Raw genomic sequence first — 25,768 nt, forward strand, 5'->3', positions numbered from 1 at the left:
TGAATTCTTTAATTGAACAATTTACATTAAAATACAACTCAGTGATAAAGGGGAACATAAAACTTGACAACAATAATGAGTAAAATTTAAAAAATACACAATCAGCCATAAAATTATGAGTGTGCTCCCCTCATCCTGCCAAAGAGCTCTGACCAGTCAAGGCATGGTCAAAGAATATTTAATATAATGTGTAGTACCAGGACTATAGCAAAGGATCCTTTGGGCCCTGTAGGTTGTGGTGAGGGTCTTTATGTATTGAGCTTGCTTCCCAAAGATGCTATCAGATCCCATCAGATTGGTATCTGGAGAGTTTTAAGGTCAGAGGAATGCCTCAGTCACTTTGACTTGCTTTTTAGCTTATCTTAAGTGCTTATCTCAGTGCTGTCCCTGCAGTGGAAAACTGCTCATTAGGGGAGTGGTGTTGCCATTCTGTATGGCTGTGAGTGTCACACCCTAATGAAGTGCGGGCCCCGGTGCGGTCACAGAGTCAGGAGAACAAGAACTCTTAGTTCAAACAAAAGTTTATTGGTTAACAGAAAATCTCACACAGAGGAAAAACCTGGCCTGGTGAGCAGGGAAGTCGGCCTGCAGAACCGGAACAAAAAACCAAGGTAATCCAAGAAGTGAAAATAATCCACAAAACACCAAGGGTCAGGATCCAGGTCGTGAACCAAACAGGCATAACAAATACATTAACACACGAGCAAAGAAAGGCGGAGAAGACCAGGTATTTAAACTAACGGGGCAATCAAGGGAAGATGGAACACAGGTGAGTTAAGAACCAGGTGTCACAGCTGTGGCTGTGACAGTACCCCCCCTCCGACGACCGCCTTTAGGCGGCCCACCAGGCTTGTTAGGGTGGGTTCTGTAGAAGTCGGTGATGAGGGCATGGTCCAGAATAAACCGACGTGGAACCCAAGAACGCTCCTCTGGCCCATAACCCTCCCAGTCAACCAAATACTGGAAACCCCTGCCACGACGTCTGACATTCAGAATCCGATTAACTGAGAAAGCAGGATGGCCATCCACGACCAGGGGGGGAGGAGGAGGTTCAGCTGGAGGACCAAGTGCACAAGAGGTGACTGGCTTTAAGAGGGACACATGAAACGTGGGGTGTACCTTATGGGAGTCTGGGAGCTTAAGGCGCACAGCGGAGGGATTAATGATTCTGACCACTGGAAAAGGACCAATGAAACGAGGGGCCAGCTTACGGGAATCTACCTGTAAAGGCAGGTCCCTGGTGGATAACCACACCATCTGCCCAGGCTGATAATTAGGAGCGGGCGAACGCCGACGGTCCGCCAACAGTCGGTTCCGGGCAGCGGACCTAACTAAAGCCACACTCTGCGAACTCGTCGCAAGTGTTCCTGAACAGAAGGGACGGACACATCATCCTCCTGGGAAGGGAACAAAGGGGGTTGAAAACCATACATCACCATGAATGGCGACATACCAGTAGCACACACACATCTTAAAGCGGCCTCCAGGTCCTGGTTGGCCCGTTCTGTCTGGCCATTCGACTGAGGATGATGTACCCAGACGATAGACTAACCCTCGCCCCCAATGCGCCACAGAACGCTCGCCAAACCTGGGAATAAAACTGGGGTCCCCGATCAGAAACGATGTCCATGGGGATACCATGGAGACGAAAAACATGATGAACCAAGAGCTCAGCAGTCTCCAGAGCAGAAGGGAGCTTCGACAGTGGTACAAAATGCACAGCCTTAGAAAAACGATCGACAATAGTAAGGATGACAGAGTTACCTGCAGAAGGAGGCAGACCAGAGACAAAATCCACCGCGATGTGAGGGAATGGGGAGAGGGTTCAGCAAGCCAGCGGGCCGTTGGTGCGAGGCCTTCCCTCGGGCACAGACGGAGCACGCTGCCACAAACTGATTGGTGTCACGGACCAGCGTGGGCCACCAGAACCGCTGTCGAATAAGCTCAAGTGTGCGTGCCGCCCCAGGATGGCAGGCCAATCTGGAGGAGTGCCCCCACTGCAGCACCTGAGACCTAACGTTCTCGGCAACGAACAAAGAGTTAGGTGGTCCGATCTCTGGACGGGGACAACGGGAAAGGGCCCTCTTAACCTGCTGCTCAACCTCCCAATGGACCGCTCCCACAAAACAGCTTGGAGGGAGCAGTCAATGGTTGTCTCTCTGTCTGACGGGAAAGGGCATCAGGCTTTAAATTACGGGAACCAGGTCTATAAGAGAGTGTAAAATTAAATCTGCCTAAAAAAAGTGCCCATCTGGCCTGTCGAGAATTGAGACGTTTGGCTTGCTGAAGGTAGGCCAAGTTCTTATGGTCCGTCCAAACCACAAATGGAATTTCTGCTCCCTCCAGCCAGTGTCTCCACTCCTCTAATGCCAGAACGACTGCTAAAAGCTCCCGGTTACCCACATCATAGTTGCGCTAAGCTGGAGACAGCCGGCGAGAAAAATAAGCACACGGATGCAACTTCTGTTGTGAGACCTGCGAAAGCACTGCTCCCACGCCACTGTCAGAGGCATCCACCTCCACTACGAACTGCTTAGAGGTATCAGGGTGGATGAGAACAGGCGCAGAGGAAAACAGCTCTTTAAGTCTTGAGAATGCCTGGGCAGCTTCAGAGGTCCAGGTAAAAGGGCTGGAGGTGGAGGTAAGTTGGGTGAGTGGAGCAGCCACCTTACTAAAATTCCTAATAAAGCGCCGGTAAAAATTAGCAAAACCAAGGAAACGCTGAAGTTGCTTGCGGTTCTCAGGTGCTGGCCACTCAACCACCGCCCTTACCTTGGCTGGATCAGAGCGAATCTGACCTCTTTCAATGAAAAAGCCCAAAAAAGAGACTGACTGGACATGAAACTCGCATTTCTCAGCCTTGACAAATAATCTGTTCTCAAGCAATCTTTGGAGAACTAATCTGACGTGCTTGCTATGTTCCTCCAGTGTGCTAGAAAAAACTAAAATGTCGTCCAGATAAACAAAAACAAAACGGTTGAGCATGTCACGGAGTACATCATTAACTAAGGATTGAAAAACTGCCGGTGCATTAGTTAACCCAAAAGGCATGACCAAGTACTCAAAATGGCCAAGAGGTGTGTTGAACGCCGTTTTCCACTCATCCCCCTCACGAATACGGACAAGATGGTATGCATTCCGAAGATCTAGTTTGGAGAAAACAGTGGCTTGATGAAGGGAGTGAAAAGCTGAATCCAATAGTGGCAGGGGATATTTATTCTTGACAGTGATAGCGTTCAGACCACGGTAGTCAATGCAGGGGTGCAAGGTCTTGTCTTTCTTAGACACAAAAAAAAACCCAGCACCTACAGGGGAGGAAGAGGGGCGAATGATACCTGCTGCCAATGACTCCTGTATGTACCTCTCCATAGTCTCTCTCTCGGGACGGGAGAGGTTGTAAAGGCGGCTGGAGGGGAGAGGGGACCCAGGCAGTAAGTCTATGTGGCAGTCATAGGGACGGTGTGGTGGGAGAGAGAGAGCTTGATGTTTGCTAAATACCTCAGCCAAGTTATGATAACAAGGAGGAACCCCAGATAGATCAGGAGAGACGGAAGGAACTATGGCAGGAGGACTCAAGGCTGGAACAGCAGATCTAAGACAATTATTGTGGCATGCTACACTCCAGCTAATGATTGTGCTCTGTGTCCAGTCAATGTTGGGATTGTGCAGTCTAAGCCAGGGGAGACCTAAAACCACAGGAGTATGAGGAGCAGGCATAATAAACAAACTGATAAGCTTATGGTGGTTAGCAGAGATAAGTAGAGACAAAGGAACAGTCTGGTGAGAAATTACAGACAACAACCTACCGTCTAGAGCATTTACCTTACGAGGTGCTGTAAGTGACACAACAGGAATATTATGTAGTTTAACAAAATCTGCGGAAATAAAATTCTCATCTGCCCCAGAATCCACAAACGGATTTATAGCCACCTCCTTAGAGTCACAAAACAAAACGGCAGACAACTGAGTACGTGTGGAAGGAAAACAACTTGAATCTTGGCTTTTGGCAGATTGGGGGCAGTTCTCTCGAACGTGGCCGCAATAAAAACAAAGCCTCGCCTGAAGTCTTCGTTGACGCTCAGTCGGAGTCAATCTGGCCCGTCCAAGCTGCATGGGTTCAGGAGGGGGCAGGACAACAGGAGTGTGAGCACCTGCTGGAGTGGACACCTCCACCTGTTGGCCAGAGGCAGAACCAAACAACGGGGTACAGGCGGAAGTGATGCAGCTCCGGTCACGCTCCCGGCGTCTCTCTCGCACGCGGTTGTCCAACCGCCTCGCAAGGTCTATTAAATCGGCCAGGGATTCTGACTCATCCCGAGCCGCCAGCTCATCCCTCAAATTGTCATTCAGGGAGCGAAGAAATATTCCCATCAACGCAGCATTATCCCAGCCGCTCTCCGTCGCCAGTGTGGAGAACTCAATAGCGTGGTCGGCTACTGACCTGGAGCCTTGGCGCAGCGAGAGCAGTCGGTTGCCCGCCTCTTTACCATGAACAGGATGGTCGAAGACCCCTCTCATCTCCGCCACGAACCGCCGGTAGGAGGAGCAGAGCTGGGGGTTGCCCTCCCACGTAGCCAGCGCCCACTGTGCAGCTCGTCCGGAGAGGAGGCTGGTGATATACGCCACCTTGGCGCGGTCCTCCTGGTACATCCGAGGCTGCAACTCAAACACCAGAGCGCACTGGAGGAGGAAACGTCCACAGGCTCCCACGTCCCCGCCATAACGCTCCGGCGTCGGGAGATGGGGCTCAGGAAGAGGGGGTGTTGACGGCAGAACAGCGACAGGTGGCGGAGAAGCAGCACACAGTTCCAGTCTCTGAGAGAGGGAGGCGACGCTAGAAGTCAAGGACCCCAACGCCTCCATAATGTCCTTGAGGTCCTGAGCATGCTGTCCCAATAAAGAACCCTGGGCTGTCAGCGCCTGGTGAATCGACTCTGGATCCGCGGGGTCCATTTGGCTCGTGTGTTCTGTCACACCGTAATGAAGTGCGGGCCCCGGTGCGGTCACAGAGTCAGGAGAACAAGAACTCTTAGTTCAAACAAAAGTTTATTGGTTAACAGAAAATCTCACACAGAGGAAAAACCTGGCCTGGTGAGCAGGGAAGTCGGCCTGCAGAACCGGAACAAAAAAACCAAGGTAATCCAAGAACTGAAAATAATCCACAAAACACCAAGGGTCAGGATCCAGGTCGTGAACCAAACAGGCATAATAAATACATTAATACACGAGCAAAGAAAGGCGGAGAAGACCAGGTATTTAAACTAACGGGGCAATCAAGGGAAGATGGAACACAGGTGAGTTAAGAACCAGGTGTCACAGCTGTGGCTGATTGAGGCTGAGTGAGGGGTGATTAGTCTGCAGAAATATTTAGGTGATTGTCCAGGTGAAATCCATGAGCGTCTCAGGATGCAAGTTTTCATTGCATTGGATCAAGATGAGAAGTGTTGCTGACTTTACCTGTCGGTGGTTGTAATGTTATGGCCGATGTATATATCAAGAATACATTTTTCAAACGCTGGAGGGAATAAAATAAAAGAATAAACAGTGTGAATCTATGTAAACATTTTCAATTTATTACAAACTGTTACAGTTTTAATAGTTTTTTTTATTCAGAGAGTCTTTAATTGAGTGAATGTATTGCTTGAATTCCTGAATACAAGCAAGAAAGAATGGTGGTCTTCTTGTTTTTTTGCGGGACACAGATATGAAACTTTTCCATTAGGATAATAAGGATGGTAATATATCTGTTGGTGATCTTGTCTCTAAGAAGACCAAATAAATATTTTTTTCCAAAACAGGAAAAAAAATCAGAAATAATATTTTCCTGAAAGAAAGCATAATATTTTTGCCAGGACTGCTGAACGTTACGTCAATGCCAAAATAAATGTACAGCAGATTCCAGAGATATTTTACAGAAATTACAGTTCATATTAATGTTCTTTTCAAATTTGACTTCAAGGGTGGTCTGAATCTAAATTTCAAATTCATTTACTTGACTGTTGTAATTAAATGTTGATTAGGCTATAGCCATGCTTCGTTCCATATTATATCATCCACAAAACAAATTCCATTTGGATATATGGTAATGTCTCCCTGAAATAAGGATCTAATAGATCTGATATAATTTCTAAAGTAACCATAAAAACAAATGTTGGGTATTAACTCTTGGCTAAGAAAAAACATACAAACTACAGTGGGTATTGCATCAAATATTTTGGCATAATCTCTCCTCATGTACACTCATGTACGCACCGTAAACACAAAAAAGTGGCATACGCACTTTTTCACGTCAACGATCAGATGTATCAAGAGCGAAATGACCGTGGAAATATGTGTTATACCAATGTATAGATTGTATGTGATGCACAAATGCTTTGTGGGGGTGGCCTGGTTCAACGCATGATTCATACATTCAGTAACAGAATTGTTGGGAACAGACTACAAGCTGGCACTGTGCGATCGAGGTGGCTTTTTGGTGAGTAACTTTATTCGTGTAATTGTCCTAATATTATTCGCTGTGATGTGCATTGAGCATGTGCGCCCCCAATTTCTATCCCATCTTCACAGCATCATAGTTGGTGGTTAAAGTTAGTAACTTCCTGTTTTTTGCTGGTTAAACAACAGCTTAAGATTTTTCTAACAAGCCCTTGATTGTCTCTGTGTGTAAATGTTAATAACCCTGTGCGTAAAGTGTGAAATGTCTTAATCACCTTTTCCCTGGCGCACTTCTTTACTGTATGAACACGTTTGTTGTGAGTTACACAAATACCTTGGGGGTAATCAGAGTCACCCACACTCCCACACCCACCACCCCTGAGAGAGCAGTGTCACCCATAGTGCTGACTCTCTGTTCAAACAGCCTCCCCCGCCTGTTTTGGCCACACTTCAGTCACTTCATATCGGACCACTTCTTTTTCACTGCTTGTGTGCCCTTCTCAGACCCCACATTAAAGGGCTCGCTCACGCTCTCCCACCCACTCGTCTTACGTTTACTGCTTATATCGTAGGACAGCATTTCAGAAAGTAGCACCTCCGTCTCGCTTTCCGTTAAGTTATTCTTTTCTCCCGTCTTACTCACTTTTTTTAAATCTTCTGATCGTGCAGACAGAGGAATCGCAGGTGCAGGGTGCATTTGAATATGATTTGCATATTTAAGTAGGGGCATAGACAGGGAGGAGTCGGATACTTTGAGCGTATGTGCGCTCAATTCCACGTTGATTGGGATGTACAAATGAAATGTGCTTGGATTCATGCATGCGCACGCATTGATACATCCGGATATTTTTGTATGTTGGAGGGCATTTTAGTTTGAGCCTACGCCATTTTTCAGTAGGAAATCCATGCAAGTCTTTCTACATGAGGCTCCTGGAGTTCCAGCAATATTATATTCCACTAAGAATTCTTGATTGGAAAACAGATAATTTTCCTTATTTCATAACTGATCTACAAACATATTGTTATGAAGCCAATATTCCAGATAAAGAGATTCTCTACTGTACAAAATGTCATTTCAGATAAAATATACTGGGAAGCTACGTGCTGATTTAAGACATATTGCATCTCTTTCTGTAACCTCATAGTGTTCTGTGGAACTTCTCGCTTCTCTTGGAATATTAAATACCATTTAATTTATTTTTACAAATTATGCACTTTTGCATTGTAAACCCTTTCCCACACTATTTGTTTTATTCCAGTACCCATTGATATAGATCTTTGGCTTTTTTGACACGTTTTAATTTTCTTAGCAGTTTCTGGTTCTCATATTCTTGTGTCAGATGTTTAGTCACACCTCTGCCTCCGTTAGTGATAATGGTACATGTAACAAACGTAGTCTTTTTGTAGTTTTGGAGGCAGGGTTATCCTATTAGCCATTAGCTGCCCTCCAGCATGCCCCAAGCAGCTGGGATCCCAGTGGGTGGTGGTCAGGAAAAGGAAGCATAGCCCTAAAGTCAAGCCCGTGGTTCACCACTGACCTGTCCATAATAGATTTTCCTCACTCAGTTACTTACCCGCCGAGGAAAACAACCCTGGCTCCATAGTCAGAAACCTGGTATTAGAGACACCAGCGATCACAGTCAAATGCATTTCAGGGGCCAGAGCTGGCAACGTAGAATCCTACTTAAAACTGCTGGCTAAGGATAAGCGTAGTAAGATAGTATCAGCGGTAATGACACCCTGTTATGCCAATCGGAGGTCACTAGAATTTATGTCAGACTTCAGTGATTTAATTGTATGTCATCCTTCAACCGCTGGTTGTCTAGGTAGTGTCCAGCAAACAACGTGGGCTACATAGATAATTGGAAGTCTTTCTACGTAAAACGTGTTCCGATTAGCAGAAACAGCATCCATATTACTTTTGAAGGAGCAGCTCACATTTCTAGAAATATGGCGGAATGTATTAGTCATCCAAAAACATCACAACCCAGGGTTGAGACCAGGACACAGAATTGTAGCCTTACACACTTCTCTGCAGCTTCCCACCTGCTGCTCCCACACCACCCAAATTAAATCCACGTCCCACCGGGAGGAGAGAGACCCCAGGGAAGACCCAGGACAAGTGAAATGGCATCTGAACTAGGTCCAGATCCTGAGAGTGGATCGCACTCTCTGTAAAATTAGAGGTATTAATAGCCCTTGAAGAGGTAATTCAGGCTGTAGGTGAAGATGTGGAGATGTACTGACTTTCAAGTCTACATCATAGTAGATTGGCGGATTCAGTCCAAAAAGCAAACTGAAGACCAATAATACAGAAGAAAATTGGAGAGGGCAAGGCAAGGCCACCTTCTGATGTAAATTTCTGTAACAAGGATAAACTCCATGTGGGGGTCCCGTCACTCCACAGGAATGAAGAAATGATCTGGTCTAATGATTTAAAAATCGCTTGGGCAAGAACAGAGTAATGTACTGAAACATAAATATAAACCTAGGCTAGATGTTCATCTTAATTGCATTAATTTTGCCCACAATTGACAGGACAAAAAGAAAGCCACCTCTGACAATCAGCTCTAATCTGGAACACCAAAGTGTTAAAATTGGCACAATAGAGGGATGATAAAGAACGAGTGATGTTAATCCCCAAATATTAAACCCTGATGGGTTGAGTTTAAAGAGAATATCAGACTGTCTAGTGTTAGGGCTAAATAATTTACAGGCCAACATTCACTCTTAAGGAGATTAACCTTATAGCCAGAAAAAGACCCAAACCTCTGTAAAAGAGACAAGATTGATGGAATACTCATTGATGGATGAGATACATACAAAAGAAGGTCATCTGCATAAAGAGATAGTTTAAGTTCAATACCATAGCGAGTAATTCCTTGAAATAAAGGATGGTGCTATAAAGTGATCGAAAGTGGTTCAAAGGCCCAAAAAAAAAGGTGAGGAGAGAGAGGACAGCCCTGAAAGAGTAAAGTAACTAGACCCGGTATCATTTGTGACAACGCTGGCCTGGGGGGAAGAGTACAGGAGTTTAATCCAGGAAATAAACTTCTCCCCAAAGCCAAATATCTTCAGTACAGCAAAAAGATAGTTCCACTCAACGCGATCGAATGCTTTCTCCACATCGAGGGAAATCAGGAATAGAAAGAGAATGAGCAGAGAAAATAACATTAAAAAGTGTGCAAACATAAAATAACAGATGACGTTCTTTCATGAAACCATTTTGTTCCTCTGATATGACTTCTGGAAGAACTGCCTCAAAGCAAGTTTCTAAGACCTACGCCAGAATTTGAACATCAGTATTGAGTAGAGACAATGGCCTATACGAGGAGCAAGCTATGGATGCCTGGGTAAGTGTTGGTGACAAACGATTGAAACTAAATTAGATTTACCAAAAATGGGCAATGTAACATATATAACATTATAACATCTTAGAGATTTGGTGGTGGCACTTGGAAACCTTTTTTCATAAATGTGATCTATGTGGTCATTTTGGTCTGTTTATATTCCCTATAATTTTAAGGAAAAATGGGTCTACGTCCTTATGGGTTAAGAAGTGACTTACTTTTGAAATAAAAATCAGAAATGAGGAATTTTCAAACAACAGGCAACTAAGAAAAATGCCAAGATCATATTTTTGGGCAGTTTTACATTGCTGGTGACTTCAGACACCCCAGTTTATGCTCCCTGGAACAGGAAAAGTGAAGTTTTCATAATTTGTCACCTTTAAAGATTATTTTACTGGACCAGCCTCTTGGTGGAAATGAGCTAAAAGGGGGAAGATAAATTACAAGCATACGGTGTGTCGATGACTTCCTCTGTGGCTTATGTAATGTCTGTTTGATAGTTATTGGTATAAATAGCTTAAAAGTAAGGTTTTGTTCCTCTTGATTTTTTTTACACGCTTTGAATAACAGTGGTCAAACAACAAAGCCTTTTTTGTTTCAAATCACAGAGAAAAAATAAGTTGTGACACCCTGCCTTTGTGAGGCATATTCATGAACACAGTGTCCTCTGTTTTGTACTTGCCCAATATAACCCCTTGTCAGTGGTGTTCATACCTGTTCCTGAGGAGGGGATCTGAACTCTTTAGTTTTCTTGGCAGTGAGGGCTGCAGACATGTTGAGCGCCAGCATCACCTCATTGTAGCGAAAGCGTTGGTTGTCTTGGAGACAAGCCACAAAGTCATCAGAGAAAGCCACCACTGCCTCAATACGATGCCGCACCTGGCAGTCACACAGGAACTGCAGCACATGGCACATCTACGAATACATAGACACACATTGATTAGATACAGCCATAGCAAAATAAATTTGACCTTCTTCCATTTCTAAAGAATTAAGTAGCAGGTCATTAAACAAAAAAGAATAGATAAGCTAGTCCAAAACATGACATATTACTCTGTGTCAAATTATGCCAAAAAGCAGATGTGGTCAACACTAGGGACGCCCTTATTGCCTCTATACAAATAAAGAGGGTAAGTAGCAGCTAGGTGATGTTTTGACAGTTTGTTTGTCAACAGCATTCTGGTGTGTGTTAACACAATGTGAAAGGACTGATGATATCAGCAATTGCTGTTGCCCATCAATCTGGCCAAACAGTTTACCATCCTACATTCTGTAGAGAAAAAGAAAATTCCCAAATGGAAAACATTCAACACAGTCACCAATCTTCCCAGGAGGAGATGTCCCATCAAGTTCAAAGTCAAACTGTACAACGCTTAGAGAAATTGCAAAAACTGCATGTCATCCTAAACTTTTTGTGGAAAGCCTGATCTGGTTAGGACAGACAGCACACATCACAATTTGAAAGGTACAGCAATATTGTCTAGAAATTAAAACAAAGTTCTTAGAGAAACAAAACCATGACGACCCAGGAATGATGAAAATGTAGTATAATATTTGACCATAAGCAGATTCTGGCAACTCCCAAACATTTTGATGATATGTAAACAATATAAGAAATATTTCCAAAAACAGTAAACAAAGCAATGATAAAAATAGTTATGATAATAACAACAATGATAATGGTATGGAAACCAGGTAAATAAATGGTAATTCATAGCATCTTCTTGGGTAATTTACACTAGCAAATGAAAGTAAACACAGGGAAAGTACAGCTGAAGTACAAAGTATTTACCTGGTAAAATATGGAGAGAAAATCAACTCAATACATCTGTGCGTGCGTAGCACTTGATTTGTACGTGCGTACTACTTGATTTGTGCGTGCGTAACTTGCCCGAAGTTACGGACAAAACGATAATTACGAATTCAAAAGCCTCCTACAAACACAAATACACATGCACGAATCGCCCGATACACACACAAAAAGCTACATTTACCTATACACCAGAACCACGGCTTTTGAGACATCCGGAAGCCTCAAAGATTCATCCATACATGTTGTGTTTAAGAACTGTTTGAAAGCTGGGTCATCTGAATCATCAGTCAAGTGTTATTTCCTTCAATAATTAGTTCCCTCTAAACTTTTTTCCAGAAATTTCCAGTTAACTCGATCAAATGCTTTTTCTGCACTTAGAGTGACGATTGTGGTTTCCAAGTTGTTGAAGGTAGAATAGTCTATGAGATTAATTAGCCTGCGTGTGTTAGTGGATGAGTGTCTACCCTTTATAAAACCTGTCTGGTCAGGATGTATTATAAGGGGAGTTATTTTTTTCTATTCTTTTGGCGAGGGCTTTACAAATTATTTTGAGGTCTACATTTATGAGTGATATTGGGCGGTAGCTGGATGGAAGTACGGGGTCTTTTCCTGGTTTCTGTAGCAGGATAATGTTAGCACATGTTAGAGTTCATGTTTGGGGTAATCTGCCATTCTCCTGAACTTGTAATACAATTTTGTGAAATGTAGGTGCCAAAACAGTCCAAAATTCTTTGTAGAACACTGCTGGAACACCTTCTGGTCCTGGGGCTTTGTTACTAGGCATATGTTGAAGGGTTTCATGGAGTTCTCCTATTGAGAGAGGTGAATCCAGAGCCATGGGCTATTCCACTTGTAATTTTGGAAGGTTGATGGTACTAAGAAACTGATCTATGTTACTGTCTGGTGGATCATTTTGTGATGAATATAAGGTTTTATAGAAGTCCCTAAAAGCGTTGTTGATTACATCAGGGTCATGGGTGGTATTTCCTTTTGAGTCTTTAACTGAAGTGATTGTTGTTTTCTCTTTGTTTTCTCTTTAGTTGATTGGCTAGGAACCTTCCAGATTTATTGCCAATCTCAAAATTCTCCAGGCAAAGTCTTTAGCTTTTCTTAATTGATTCAGTATGTGTTCCTCTTTAGAGGCACTGTAGGCAACTTCTAATGATTTAATCCTGAGTTCTAATTCTGATATTCTTGAATTTTTCCTCTTTTTCTTATTTGATGAAAGATAGATTATTTTGCCTCTCATAACTGTTTTTCCTGCTTCCCAGAGAATACAAGCTGACATTCCTGGCAGGTCATTATTTTCAAAAGATACAGACCATTCCTTTTTTAAATAATTAATAAAATCAGGGCCTTTTAGTAATGATGTATTAAATCTCCAATTCCTAGCTGGTGGTAGAACTCTGTTATTCTTCAGTGTGATAGAAACTGGTGTGTGATCACTGATAGTGATGGGGTGGATTTTGGTGTCTGAAATGTCACTCATCAAGGAACTACTAACTAAGAAATAATCTATTCTTGAATGTGAGTGGTGTACTGGTGAGAAGAAGATGTATTCTCTAAGAGCAGGGTGATGGGAGCGCCAAGCATCACAAAGACCAAAATCATTTATATATTGTTTAACAATATTTGTGGACTGCCAGTTCTGCTGAATTTCTGTAGTACTTTGCCTGTCCACTCCTGAGTCTAATACCATGTTAAAGTCCCCTCCTATGATGGGAGTGTTATCTGACGGATCAGAGAGTGAAGTGAAAAAGGAATGAAAAGGGGTCATCAACATTTAAGCCATATATATTTGCAATGCATAAATTCATATCTTGGCGAGATAAGTTAACTGTTACAAATCTACCTTCTGTATCTATAACTGTGTTGTTTACTGTGGAATTTACTCTTCTGCTTATCAGAATGGCTACACCTCTTTGTCTGGAGTTGTAACAGGCTGAGTACACATGAGGAAACTGTGCTGTGGTGAGAACATCAGCTGCAGTCTTTGATAAATTAATCTCCTGTAATAAAACAATGTCTGCCTGTAGATCCTTCAATCTACTGGAGAGATTTAATCTCTTCTCCCTGGACCCAGCTACATGCTCATTTCATGAAATAAACCTTAGCGTGGACATGCTCAGACTAATGCAGTGAGTGCTGGATGCTTGAAAAAAGCATCCCGTGCATGCGTGTGCATATATGCTTGCATAAACATGCAATTGATTGTGCTTCTGTTTGTTCCTGCACAGGATGATAAACAGATAAATACGGACAGAAATTTCAACTTAGATAGAAACAATTCCATATTTTAAACAATTAAACCTGTCAACTACATGGTACTCAGTTGAAAACATGGGCAGTAGTGGAGATTTTTTTCTTTGTGTTTCAATTGTAGTTTCTCAGTATTTACCTTCTTGTTACCAGCAGTAATTACTCAATAATACACTGGAATTTCAATATATTTTACCAGGTAAACACTTTTTACTTCTGCTGTGGTTTCCCTGTACTTACCTTACATTTACTAGATTAATACCTGGTAATTAGCACGCTTTAAAATGTTTCCAGATACATACTTTGTATTTCAGCTGTAGTTTCTGTGTATTTACCTTCTTATACTGGTGGTAATTACTCAAGAAGATGCTATGAATTACCATATATTTACCTGGTAAATACCTGGTAATTAGGGCACTGTAAAAGGAAGAATTACCAAAATAGTAATAACAGCAGTAATACCAACAACAATAACAACAATTAGGGCTGAAAAACTCACTCAAATGACCCAAACAAAAAAAGAAGAGAACCCATCCTGATACCAAATCCACACACACATGCCCTCCAAGTGGCTACCGTACCCTCCATGGCCAGCAAACACTGCCAATTACACGTCAAACACCAGCGGGGAACAGGAACCCCACCCCCCATGACAAACACATCACCCAGCCGCCCAGCACCATCAGCCAGTGTGCCACCTGTGCACCATATTTGCCCCCACTGCCCAACTCTACACTATCAATGGACTAGTCCAACTCAACCAGCACAGAAGCCACGGGAACACCCCCAGCACTCCCAGACCCCTCAAGACCACACTAGGTCAAATAAGGGACAGCCGCAAGCAGTACCCAAACAAACAAAAGTTGAAAACAATGCACAGTGTGCATACTCTAAAACCCAACCCACCCATCACAACGACACAAAGTCAAAGAATCCCAGCAGTCCACACTGTCAGTCCACAGTGTGAAACTCACACAAGGCAATGCTCTAAGCCAGCCAGGTTCTGAAGAGTTGGCAATACATTATATGTTGCCCCTATCAAAAATCTAATACTCCTTTCCTCCATACTAGCTCAGGAGGAAGATCCAGTCGCCCATCAATCGGAAGGTCAGTGGTTAGTCTCTGGCTTCCCCAGGCTACATGTCGAAGCGGCCTTGGACAAGACACTAAACCCCACACGTTGCCTCCTGATGTATCCATCAGGGTATGGATGATTAGAAAGCACGTAGTTATGTGTGTGTGTGAATGTGGCATGTAGTGTTAGAAGTGGTCAGTTAGACTAGAAAAGCGCTATACAGTACTTTAGTAAATTTAAACTCCTCTATTAGACTAGATACTGGGAGCAGAAGTATGCCTTTCCCATACAGTGCCACAGTTCTTAAGCATCTACCCACTTTCTTATGTAAAAGCTAACTAATCTTTCCATTTTTGCTGCAACAGATAATGGAATCTGATATACAGACAGTGGCCCATCACCCGAGGAAACAATCCTAACTGCAGACACCACAGCTTCAACTTTCCTGGAAACCCTGATTTATCTATTCTAGTTCCTCAGCAACATCTTTCCAAAACTGTCCTGCCTGCTCTCCATCACTGAAGTCGGCCTAGTACCACCTAAACTCTTTGTAGACACTCTTGTAGTCACCAACGTCATGTAATCCATCTAGGCCCAAATTGGTGTAAGGTGTATTTTCTGCATAACTGGCTAATCTGTGCAACTACAGAAAAGAAAATCTTCTCCTCTACATTTAGGAGAGAGATCATCTGGAACTGACTCAGGTCCGAGGACTCTTTATGTTATGGTCCCCTTGCTCTCTTAGGTGCTGACCCTCCTTCTTCCTCATCTTTCCTGCTCTTTCATCCCTCTGTCTTGTGTGTCTGTGGGCGGGAGCACCAACTCTATGTACCCTCCCAGAAGCAGGCGTGGCTGCCTCAGTTTCTCCTGCACACCTGATCATCATCATTCATCTACCACAGTACTTAAGCTGGACTCTCCTTCCACTCATCGCCTGATTGTTAATCTACTCTGTATGTCACAGTTTAGTCATCCAACCATCAGTAATTTTCCATTGATCATGCTTCTGCCCCACTCAGCCTGTCAGTCACACACACCTCATCAGTTCACTCCACTCACCTGTGCACACAGCTGCCTCTCATCACATGCAATCAGCCCAGCATATAGTCACTAGCTCCACACTCTATCCTTTGCCAGATTGTTCTTTGCCATGCATGTCTTTCCAGCGTTCTCCTGCCAGCTTTACCAGTACCGACCTCGTCTGTCCCTGATTCCCTGCTTCGTCTGCCTCGTGGTAATTCGACCCAGCCTTCTGTCCCTGACCAAGAACTTTGCCTCTCCTCTCCTGATTCCTGTTTGCCGGTTTCTAAACCGTTTGTCTGTCTGCCAGAGTCTCAGTAAAGCCTTGAACTTTTTACCACTGTCTTCTGACTTCTTTGTACTGCAATTGGGTCCATACACCACCCGTTACACTGTATGGTAGTGTGACCAAGCCCCTCAAACTTTGGAACTTGCCGTTTGACAAGATCTTGCCTGTTTTTCATGTGTCCTGTTCTCCTCTGCCACAGAACCAACTCCGGTGTGCTTGCTAAGCTCATGCTGTCACATCCTGCGGCGCTCTCGCCTTCTCGCAACATTAGAATTAGAATGTCTTTATTGCCATTGAACAAGTACAACGAAATTAAAAAAGCACAACCCCTTCAAAGTGCATTGTTAATAAATAAATAAAATAAAAAATAAAAATAAATAAAAAAACATGAGACAATATACAATCAACATTAAAGAAAAACTTTACAGTATTGCACGTCTCATTAATAGTGATTGGTAAGAGAGAGATACGAAACTCATATTTTTGCTGTATTTAGTGAAGTTATGGCTTTAGCATAAAAACTGTTTTTTAGCCTGTTTGTCTGTGCTTTCAGTGACCTGAAACATCTGCCTGAGGGCAGCAGTTGAAAGTACAAATGGCCTGGGTGGGATGAGTCCCTGAGAATGTTGGTAGCCATCCTGAGGCAGCGGGAACTGTACAGATCTTCCAGGGTGGGGAGAGGGCAACCAATGATTTTTTTGGGCCACGTTGACAACCCTTTGGAGCGCTTTCCTCTCTGCCACTGTGTAGCTGGCGAACCACACATACATACAGTAAGTCAGGATACTCTATGTGGACACCCAGATAGCGGAAGTCTGTCACCCTCTCCACCTGTCTTCCCCCAATGAACAGGGGCCGAGTGACTGTTTTGCTTTTCTTCCTGAAGTCTATGACCAGCTCCTTGGTCTTGGTGGTGTTCAAGACCAGGTTGTTGTCTGAGCACCACACTGACAGCTGCTCCACCTCGTCCCAGTAGGCTGACTTATGACCCCCCAGAGATGAGTCCTACAATAGTGGTATCGTCAGCGTACTTGATGATGGTGTTGCTGGAGTGGGCAGGGGAGCAGTTGTGAGTGTAGAGGGTGTAAAGTAGGGGACTCAGCACACATCCCTGAGGGGAGCCGATGTTCATGCTGAGGGCTGGGGACATGTGGTGGCCTACCTTCACCCTCTGGGTCAGACAGGAAGTCTTTGATCCATAGGCAGATGGAGTCAGACCTGGAATTCCCAGGAGAGAAGCCGTGCGTAGCTCCCCTGCCGTTCCAGGTGGGACAGAGCAACATGGAGAGCTGAGGTGATTGCGTCTTCTGTGGACCTGTTGGTTCTGTAGGCAAACTGGTGAGGCTCAAAGCTGGATGAGAGATTTGAAATGATGTGTGTCCGGACCAGTTTTTCAACTTAATAATGACTGGTGTCAGTGCTACTGGACAGTAGTCATTTAGGCTGCTGATTGTGGTCTTTTTTGGGAGTGGAATGATGGTTGAGGACTTAAGGCAGGAGGGGACTGTGGCCTGAGACAGTGACTGGTTAAAAATCAAGGTGAAAACCCCAGTCAGCTGATCTGTGCAGTGCCGTAGCACCTGTTCTGAGATGCCATCAGGTCCCGCAGCTTTCCTTGGGTTCACATCCCTCAGCATGCGCCTCACCTCGTGCTCCTCCAATGTCAGGATGTGGCTGCTGTGGGCTGGCAGATGTAGCGTGGCTCTGTCCTGTGATGCTACCTCGAACCGGGCGAAGAAGTGGTTCAGCTCATCCGCCAGTGAGATGTTACTGGTATCAACTGAGGTGTTGCTGGGTCTGTAGTTGGTGATGTGCTGGACCCCCTGCCACACCTGCCTGGAGTTGTTGCTCTGGAAGCAGTCCTGAATCCTCCTCTTGTAGACTGCCTTGGCCTCTCTGATGCCTCTCTTCAGGTTGGTTGTGGTAGCACTGTACAGTGCTCCATCACCAGACCTCAAGGCGGTGTTCCTCTCCCTGAGCAGGCACTGCACTTCTTTTGTTATCCATAGCTTCCTGTTCGGATAGACAAAGATGCACTTATCCACGGTAACATTGTTTGTGCAGTATGTGATGTAACCCAGGACAGCTGCTGTATACTGCTCCAAATCCTGATGTTTGAAGACATCCCAATTTGTTGCCCCAAAGCAGTCCTGCAGCTGTTCAGAGGCACCCTCGGGCCAGGTTTTAACAGTTCTGGTTGTGGTAGGAGCACTTTTCCTGAGAGGGGTGTATGCTGGAATTAAGAGCAGGGATATGTGGTCTGACTGGCCCAGATGAGGAAGTGATTTAGCCCTGAAGCCCTGTTTGATGTTGGAGTAGACCTTGTCTATTGTTTTTTCTGCCCTGGTAGCACATTTGACATGCTGATGGAGTTTGGGGAGTACTGCCTTTAGTTCAGCATGGTTAAAGTCTCCAGCAATGAAGAGCACAGCCTCAGCATACATACTCTACTGGCTGCTGATAATGTCGTGTAGATGTCCCAGGGCCAAGATAGCATTAGCATCCGGTGGAATATAAACAACCGTTATCATCACGACATTAAACTCCTGAGGAAGGTAAAAGGGCCTACATTTGACAGTCACATATTCCAGGTCTGGGGAGCAGTGACTGCTTATAGTCTTAGTGTTGGTATACCAGTTGTTGTTCACATAGATGCATAACCCCCCTCCTCTGCTCTTACCAGAGTCCCTGGTCCTGTCGTGCAATCTGCTAGCTTGATGGCGGCATCTGGAATGGATGAATGAAGCCAAGTTTCTGTGATGAGCAGAAAGCAGCTGTGCTTCACACTGTTGTTGGTTGCAATCTGTAAATTCAGTTCGTCTTGTTCGCGAGGGATCTGGTGTTAGTAAGGAAGACACTGGGAAGAAGTGGTTTATGTGGCTGCGTGTGGCCTCCGTAGCCTCACCGCTTCTGCCTCCTCTCCCTGTGCCACCTCCGTCGCCTTCCTGCTGGGATGGTAATCCAAGAAGAGCCAGGGCTCCTGGCGACATCCACAGGGATGTCATGGAAGCGGAGAAATTCAGTTGTAACTGTCCGCTCGCTGTGTACACCTATTACTAGGAGATCGCGCCGGCTGTAGATGTTGTTCGCCAAGCAGGATGTTGTCACGAGTAGTAACAATTCACACACACACACATCCAAACACACACAAAAAACTCTCTTTGCCATATTCCAGTGTGTGTGTGTCCTGCAATTGAGTCCTTTGAACCACCCCCCTTGTGACACTTTCTCCTTTGGGATAAGTACGCCTCCTGCCCTACGCCATGTTCTAGGAATACATTGTTTCTCTCAAACTATTCTTAATTGCCTCCACAAAACCTTTAGGATATCAGGTGCACTTTTAACAGCCCTCTCTTCCCCTGTAGTTCTTTTTCACTGCTTTCTTAAATTTCTTCTTTCTTTAACCAATTTCTCCAACTCTCGTTGTCGTCTAGATTTAACTAAATGTACTCTTTCAACCCTCTTTCTATCTTGTACCCCAAATCTTTCTACACCATAGGAAACAGAAAGTAATAAAAGTGAAACAGAAATAGGTTTTGCAGAGATTTGCAGCTCTGATTTATGGTTATTGTATGGAAACTACCACATTTTTCTAGTTTATCATTATAACTTTGGTTGTTTGGTTTAAAGCAATGTAGCCATGAAATTAAATTGAAACAAATTACTGGTCAGTTTGCAGCCCTGATTCATGGTTATTACATTGCCACTGCCACACGTTTCTAGGCAAGCATTAAGCCTACAGATGTCTGATTTATTGTGAAATGACTAATTAGTTAAGTGAATTAAAGCAATGCTGTAAAGAAGAATTTTCCCACAATGTAAAAAAATTATATTGTCATGCAGAAAATTATTACTTGAAGTTACTAAAGGTGGCTCTACAAGCTTTTAAATCACTGTGACAACTTGGTTTCTGACACATTGTGTCTGCAGTTTTACTTAGTTTTTGTTCAATAGATCTTAACAAACTGTAATATACCATGTGTTGTTATTCATTTGAGGTTGTATCTACTTGATTTTAAAAGGGACCAGAATATATATTTTTTCATGTTTTCATTTGTAGAACCTCAAAAGTGATAGAGGGTGTTCTTTCTTTTTCACATTACTGTGTTTTAACTGTGTAACATTAAACTTCGCTTTATGTATAAATCAATCTCCAAAATACAGTTGCTTCTATCACCATGCAGTAGCAGAATTATTAGGTCATACTGCAATGTATGTGACACGTGGTTATTCCCTTTTGAAAATCCATTACTGTACAACATAGATGTCAATTTAGTTTGTTGTTGAGTCTAGCACAGTTCAGGTTCATGTACTGTTTTAACATCGTTGGTTGCATATTTCCTCATCAACCTACATGGACACGTGAGGAAATACTGAACCCCAGTGAATTTTAAACCACAGTTTTACATCATGACCTGTCCAGGGTGTACCCTGCCTCATGCCCAGTGACAGCTGGGATAGAGTCCAGCAGACATAGTCTCTCCAATGTGTCCTGGGTCTTCCCCGGGGTCTCCTCCCAGTGGGACGTGTCCAGAACACCTCACCGGGGAGGTGTCCAAGAGGCATCCTAACCAGATGCCCGAGCCACCCTCAATGCGGAGGAGCAGTGGCTCTACTCCAAGCCCCTCCTGGACTGAGCTTCTCACCCCATCTCTAAGGGAGAGCCCAGACACCCTGCGGAGGAAGCCCACTTCAGCCGCTTGCATTCGCAATCTTGTTCTTTCGGTCACTACCCACAACTCGTGACAATAGGTGAGGGTAGGAAAAGTGAAAGAGCATTCCACCCTTTTAAGGCTGAGGACCGTGGTCTGCATATGATAACAAATTAAAACAGAGATTAAGTAGATAAAAAATATAGCTCTGCTACCTTTGAAAAAAATGCTGTTATCTAATATTCTGAACAATAGGAACATTTTAATAATAAGAAAATGCATTGAGCATCACCTGGAGTTTTACAGGCTCTGGTAGCTTCATCTGTAACAGCCCTTCTTTCGCCATGATCCTCCCTCCATCCTTTCCTCCTACTACTGTTTCCAGTTTCTTCACCAGCTCAGGCTCCATTGCAATTTCCTCTTGTCCATCTCTTTGTTCACAGAACACAAAAGGTTCAATCAGTCGGAGGATGTTCTTCAGATCTCCATTTTGGAAAACTCCCATGATGAGCATGGTGTAGAAGAGCTTGATGAGGGGAACAAAGAGAAACTCTGTGCTGCCTCCTATCGGATCCCGTACATGCATGCTTCCCTCCTGCACTGCTTCTGTCAGCATTTCAATAGTTTTAACTTTTAGTTTGTCTAAAGGGAATTCAGGGCTGTACTGGAAACAATTTTCTGATTCATTGTTGCCATTGTTTTGACACAATAAGCCAGTCAGCCGTACAAAACTTGGAGGTGAAAAATGCATTCTGGGTCTCAAGGAAGTGCTGAGTCCAATGCCTGGCAAGCCATGTTTCTTCTTCTCATCTGGAAACAGGGTGATGCTTTTTGTTTCATCCGTCATGGGAACAATATACTCATTATTCATCATAAGTCGCGCAGTTGCATAGCTGTTCAGGTGGATGTCAACGAGGAGGTCGTAGTAGCCTGCACGAAGCAAACCTGTAGATCACAGACAGAGAGATAGTTAAATGTATTCAAAATAAACGTCAATTTTAAACAGACAATTTTAAAGAAGGTTTTTATCTTTCTAAATACTTCTTTATTCAATTCCTGCAACATGTTTTTAAAAAGCTGGGTTTCTTTAAAAAAAAAAGAAGTTCTGTTTTTTGTACAGACTATTGTAATGCATACAGAGTGTGTTTTGGCATGATCTTGCTGAGAGAAGCAAAGCTTTCCCTGAAAAATGTTGGCAGCACATGTTGCTTCAACACCTACCGACAAACATTTAATTTTACTGACATCTTCACAGATGTCTAGGTTATCTATAGGTTCCTATCGAAAAAAATAATCAAAACTTGATTTCAGATCATTGAACATTTTTCTACTTAGCTTCAGTCTATCTCAAGGGATCCCAGCTCTACACATGTGATCAGGAAGCGGTGATTCTAGATTTTGTTGAAGAAAAAAATATTTTATGAACTGTGATTACTGAAAATGGTTTTCATGCAATGATGATGATGATTTCTCTTTTTTTTTATAAATTATTTAATGCAGTACTGCAGTAGATTTTGTTTTCTGGCCTTTCCCTTGGCATACAGAGATTTCTGAATTCCCTTAATATTTGATAGTGCACTCAATAATATTTGGGACAAAGTCACATTTTTCTTTGAGTTACCCCTCTGCTCCTCAGTGTGAAATTATAGAAAAAACTATTCAGACGTGATTAAGGGGCACAAGTTCTCCCAGCTGAGCATTCCTGACTCCACCTAAAGGTGGATCATTCATTTCCTGCCTGATAGGAGGAAGCATGTGAAGATGGGAAAGCATGTCTTTGAATACTGGAACATCAGCACTGGATCCCCCTAAGGTTATGTTCTTTCCCCGTGGGTCTTCTCCCGATTCACAAATCCCTGCACCTCCAACCATCAGTCTGTTAACTTCCTAAAGTTTGCAGGTGACACCTTCATTGGGCTGATCTCTGATGGGGATGAGTCTGTCAATAGGTAGAAGATTGACCATCTGGTGACCTGGTGCAAGCAGAACAACCAAGAGCTCAATGCTCTGAAGATGGAGATGACAGTGGATTTCAGAAAAGACCCCACTTGACCCCATCACCTTGTGTGACTCCCATGTGGACACTGGAGTATTTCTGCTTCCAGGGAACCACAATCACACAGGACCTCAAGTGGGAACTGAACATCAGACATTGAGTCAATCCTCTCCACCTCCTTCACTTTATGGCAGTGCTCCCACTGTAAAGGACCTGAGCATTCTGCAGCATATTATCTGCTCTGCTAAGAGGGTGATCGGCTGCGACCTACCTTCCCTCCAGGTCCTGTACACCTCCAGGACCCTAAGCCATGCAACAAAAATTGTAGCTGACCTCTCCCACAATGAATACAATTCTGTGAGGTCCTTCCATCAGTCAGGAGGCTGCCATCCTTCGGGACCAAAACCTCTCACCACAAAAACAACTTTTTGCTATCAACCTTATCAACAAGAGGAAAGAGACTCACTAACACTGATCCCCCTAGGTCCACCATAGAACTACTGCACATTCCCATCACTTTGCACAGTATAAATACTCACTATCATTACAATTACTCTTTTTTTCATAAATATTCCACATCCCTGCTGTAAATTTGATTTACTTTTTTTTAATCTACTTAATCTGACCTTTACTTTAGTTTTAAACTTGTATTTCTAAATTTATTTCCACGTTTTGTTTACAACTCTTTGCACCAAACACCAAAACAAATTCCTTGTATGTGAAAACCTACTTAGTTATTAAACTAATTTGGATTTTGACATTCCAGGCTTAAAATTAAAGTAATTTTCATAGATTTCATTTACACCTTGTAGAAATGATAACACCTTTTGTTCTTAGTCCCCCTCGTTTCAGGGCACCACAATGTTTTGGACAATTGGCTTCCCTGGTATTTGTGATTACTCAGTTGTGTTTCATTGCTTTAATTGTGCCTACAGATAACTTGCTTCTACAATTAGAAGTCTGTACTTGCCATTGTTCAACATGAGAGAAGTTGTGCCAATGAAAGTAAAGAAAGCCATCCACCCATTGTCCTCTACTTATCCGAGGTTGGGTCGCTGAGGCAACAGGTTCAGGAGACAAACCCAGACATCCCTCACCCCAGGGACACTCCCTAGCTCCTTCTGGAGGAGTTCAATACTTTCCCAGGCCAGAAGGGACATAATCCCTCAAACCCATTTCAGCCAATTGTATCTGCAACCTCATTCTTTCAGTCACTACCTAAATCTCAAGACCATAGGTGTGTGATGGAACAAGGGTGGCTTCGCTTTCCAGCTCAGCTTTCTCTTTACCACAACAGACCAGAGCAGCACCCTTATTACTGTTGACAAAGGCCCAATTTCTCTGTCCATCCCTTGCTCCAATTTACCATCACTTGTGAACAAGATCCTAAGATACTTCAACGTCTTGCCATTGTATTTGAGTCCCTGTCACTGTTTAATAGAGTACGATACATTTGAGCAATTTTCAATTATCTTTAGCATAAGTTATGTGTCAGCAATGGGAAGTTAATTGATTCATTATTTCATTTAAGGATGCAACGATTAGTCGACGTTGTCGACAAAAGTCAATTTCTAACATAATTAGAAATTCAAATTCAAATTTGCTTTATTGGCATGAATAGTAACCACTGTTGCTGAAAGCTGAAACATATACTTAAAATTATGATACAATTTTACATTAAATATTAATATAGTTACATATTATTTACAATAGATACATTTAATTTTAAATAGGTAGATAGAAATACTTTAACTATTTATACTACGTATGTTCTACACCAACAGGCAGTGTTATTAGGAGACTGTGTTTGGTTGTTGTGTCTCTCACAGGCTGTGACATTACTGACATATTTTGCTGCCTCTATGACACTGACGCTGTGTTTTCCAAGCAGATGTTTAATTTTCTCCTGATCAGAAAGGGTATCAAAATCTTTTTGTTTATCTTTGATTTTTGAAAATAATTTAGTTCTAATTTCTTCATATGTGTCACAATGTAATAGGAAGTGTGTTGCTCTGTCTCTGCCTATCTGTGTGGACAGAGCTGACACAGCCGCTCCTCTCTGAGCAGCCACGTCTGTCTGTGTCGGCCTCTCTCTACGGCCAGGCTGTGGTTGCTGAGTCTGTACGTAGTCAATGTTTTCCTCAGTCTGGGGTCGCTTACAGAGCTCAGATAATCTGCCATGGAGTATTGTCTGTTTAGGGCCAAATAGCATTGGAGTTTGCTTTGGGTTTTGGTTGCAGATGGCCAATAGTTGATGTAATTGTCTTTTTCTTTAGTTATAATTTGGTGGGGCTGGATTGTGTGAGGGTGGTCTCGGTGCCCTGTGCTGTTGGAGCTGAGTCGGTGAACCAGCTGGCTGAGGGGACTCCTTTCTTTGCTCTCCTCTTGGCATTGCAGGGCTTTGTAGTGGTAGGAGCTGGGCTCGCTGGCTTTGAGGTGCTGGTAGAATTTCATGGCTGTTTTATGTATTCGAATTAAAAGGGGAATTTGTCCTAATTCAGCTCGACATCCATTGTTGGGGGTGTTCCTTTGGGTTCTGAGAATGCTCCTATAGATCTCAGTATGCATGCTTTCGATTGGGTGTTTGTCCCATTTTTCAAAGTCTTGATTTGTAAGAGGGCCCAATACTTCACTACCATACAGCAAAATAGGTTCAATTATAGAGTGGAATGTTTTGAGCCAGATTCTGTCAATGATCGAAGACTTTTTAAGGCGTAAAAAGTCCTTCCCTTGTCTTTGAGATCATTAACGTTAAATTCGGAAAAAAAATTAAGATTCTTCTCCTCACATATAAAGCTCTTAATGACCGAGCTCCATCATATATTTAAGATCTCATTGTAAGATATTTTCCTATTTTCCAAACAGCGGGTTTACTTGTT

The 25,768-nt window shown here is 43.3% G+C and overlaps 1 protein-coding gene across 8 annotated transcripts in view; it reads right to left on the minus strand.

The window, feature by feature from the left end:
* Nucleotides 1-25,768, minus strand: part of ryr2a (ryanodine receptor 2a (cardiac)) — a 388,615-nt gene that overhangs the window by 180,720 nt on the left and 182,127 nt on the right. For all 8 annotated transcript variants that reach the window (XM_072372753.1, XM_072372750.1, XM_072372751.1 and 5 more), the window contains exons 39-40: nucleotides 21,186-21,838; nucleotides 10,500-10,700 (exon numbers count right to left, since the gene is read on the minus strand). In XM_072372753.1, the coding sequence (XP_072228854.1) occupies nucleotides 10,500-10,700; nucleotides 21,186-21,838 (854 nt within the window). The remainder of the gene's footprint in view (nucleotides 1-10,499; nucleotides 10,701-21,185; nucleotides 21,839-25,768) is intronic.

Source organism: Leuresthes tenuis, unplaced genomic scaffold (genome assembly GCF_036924035.1).
Source record: "Leuresthes tenuis unplaced genomic scaffold, fLeuTen1.0.hap1 SCAF_20, whole genome shotgun sequence".
In the NCBI taxonomy this organism is placed as follows: Eukaryota; Metazoa; Chordata; class Actinopteri; order Atheriniformes; family Atherinopsidae; genus Leuresthes; species Leuresthes tenuis.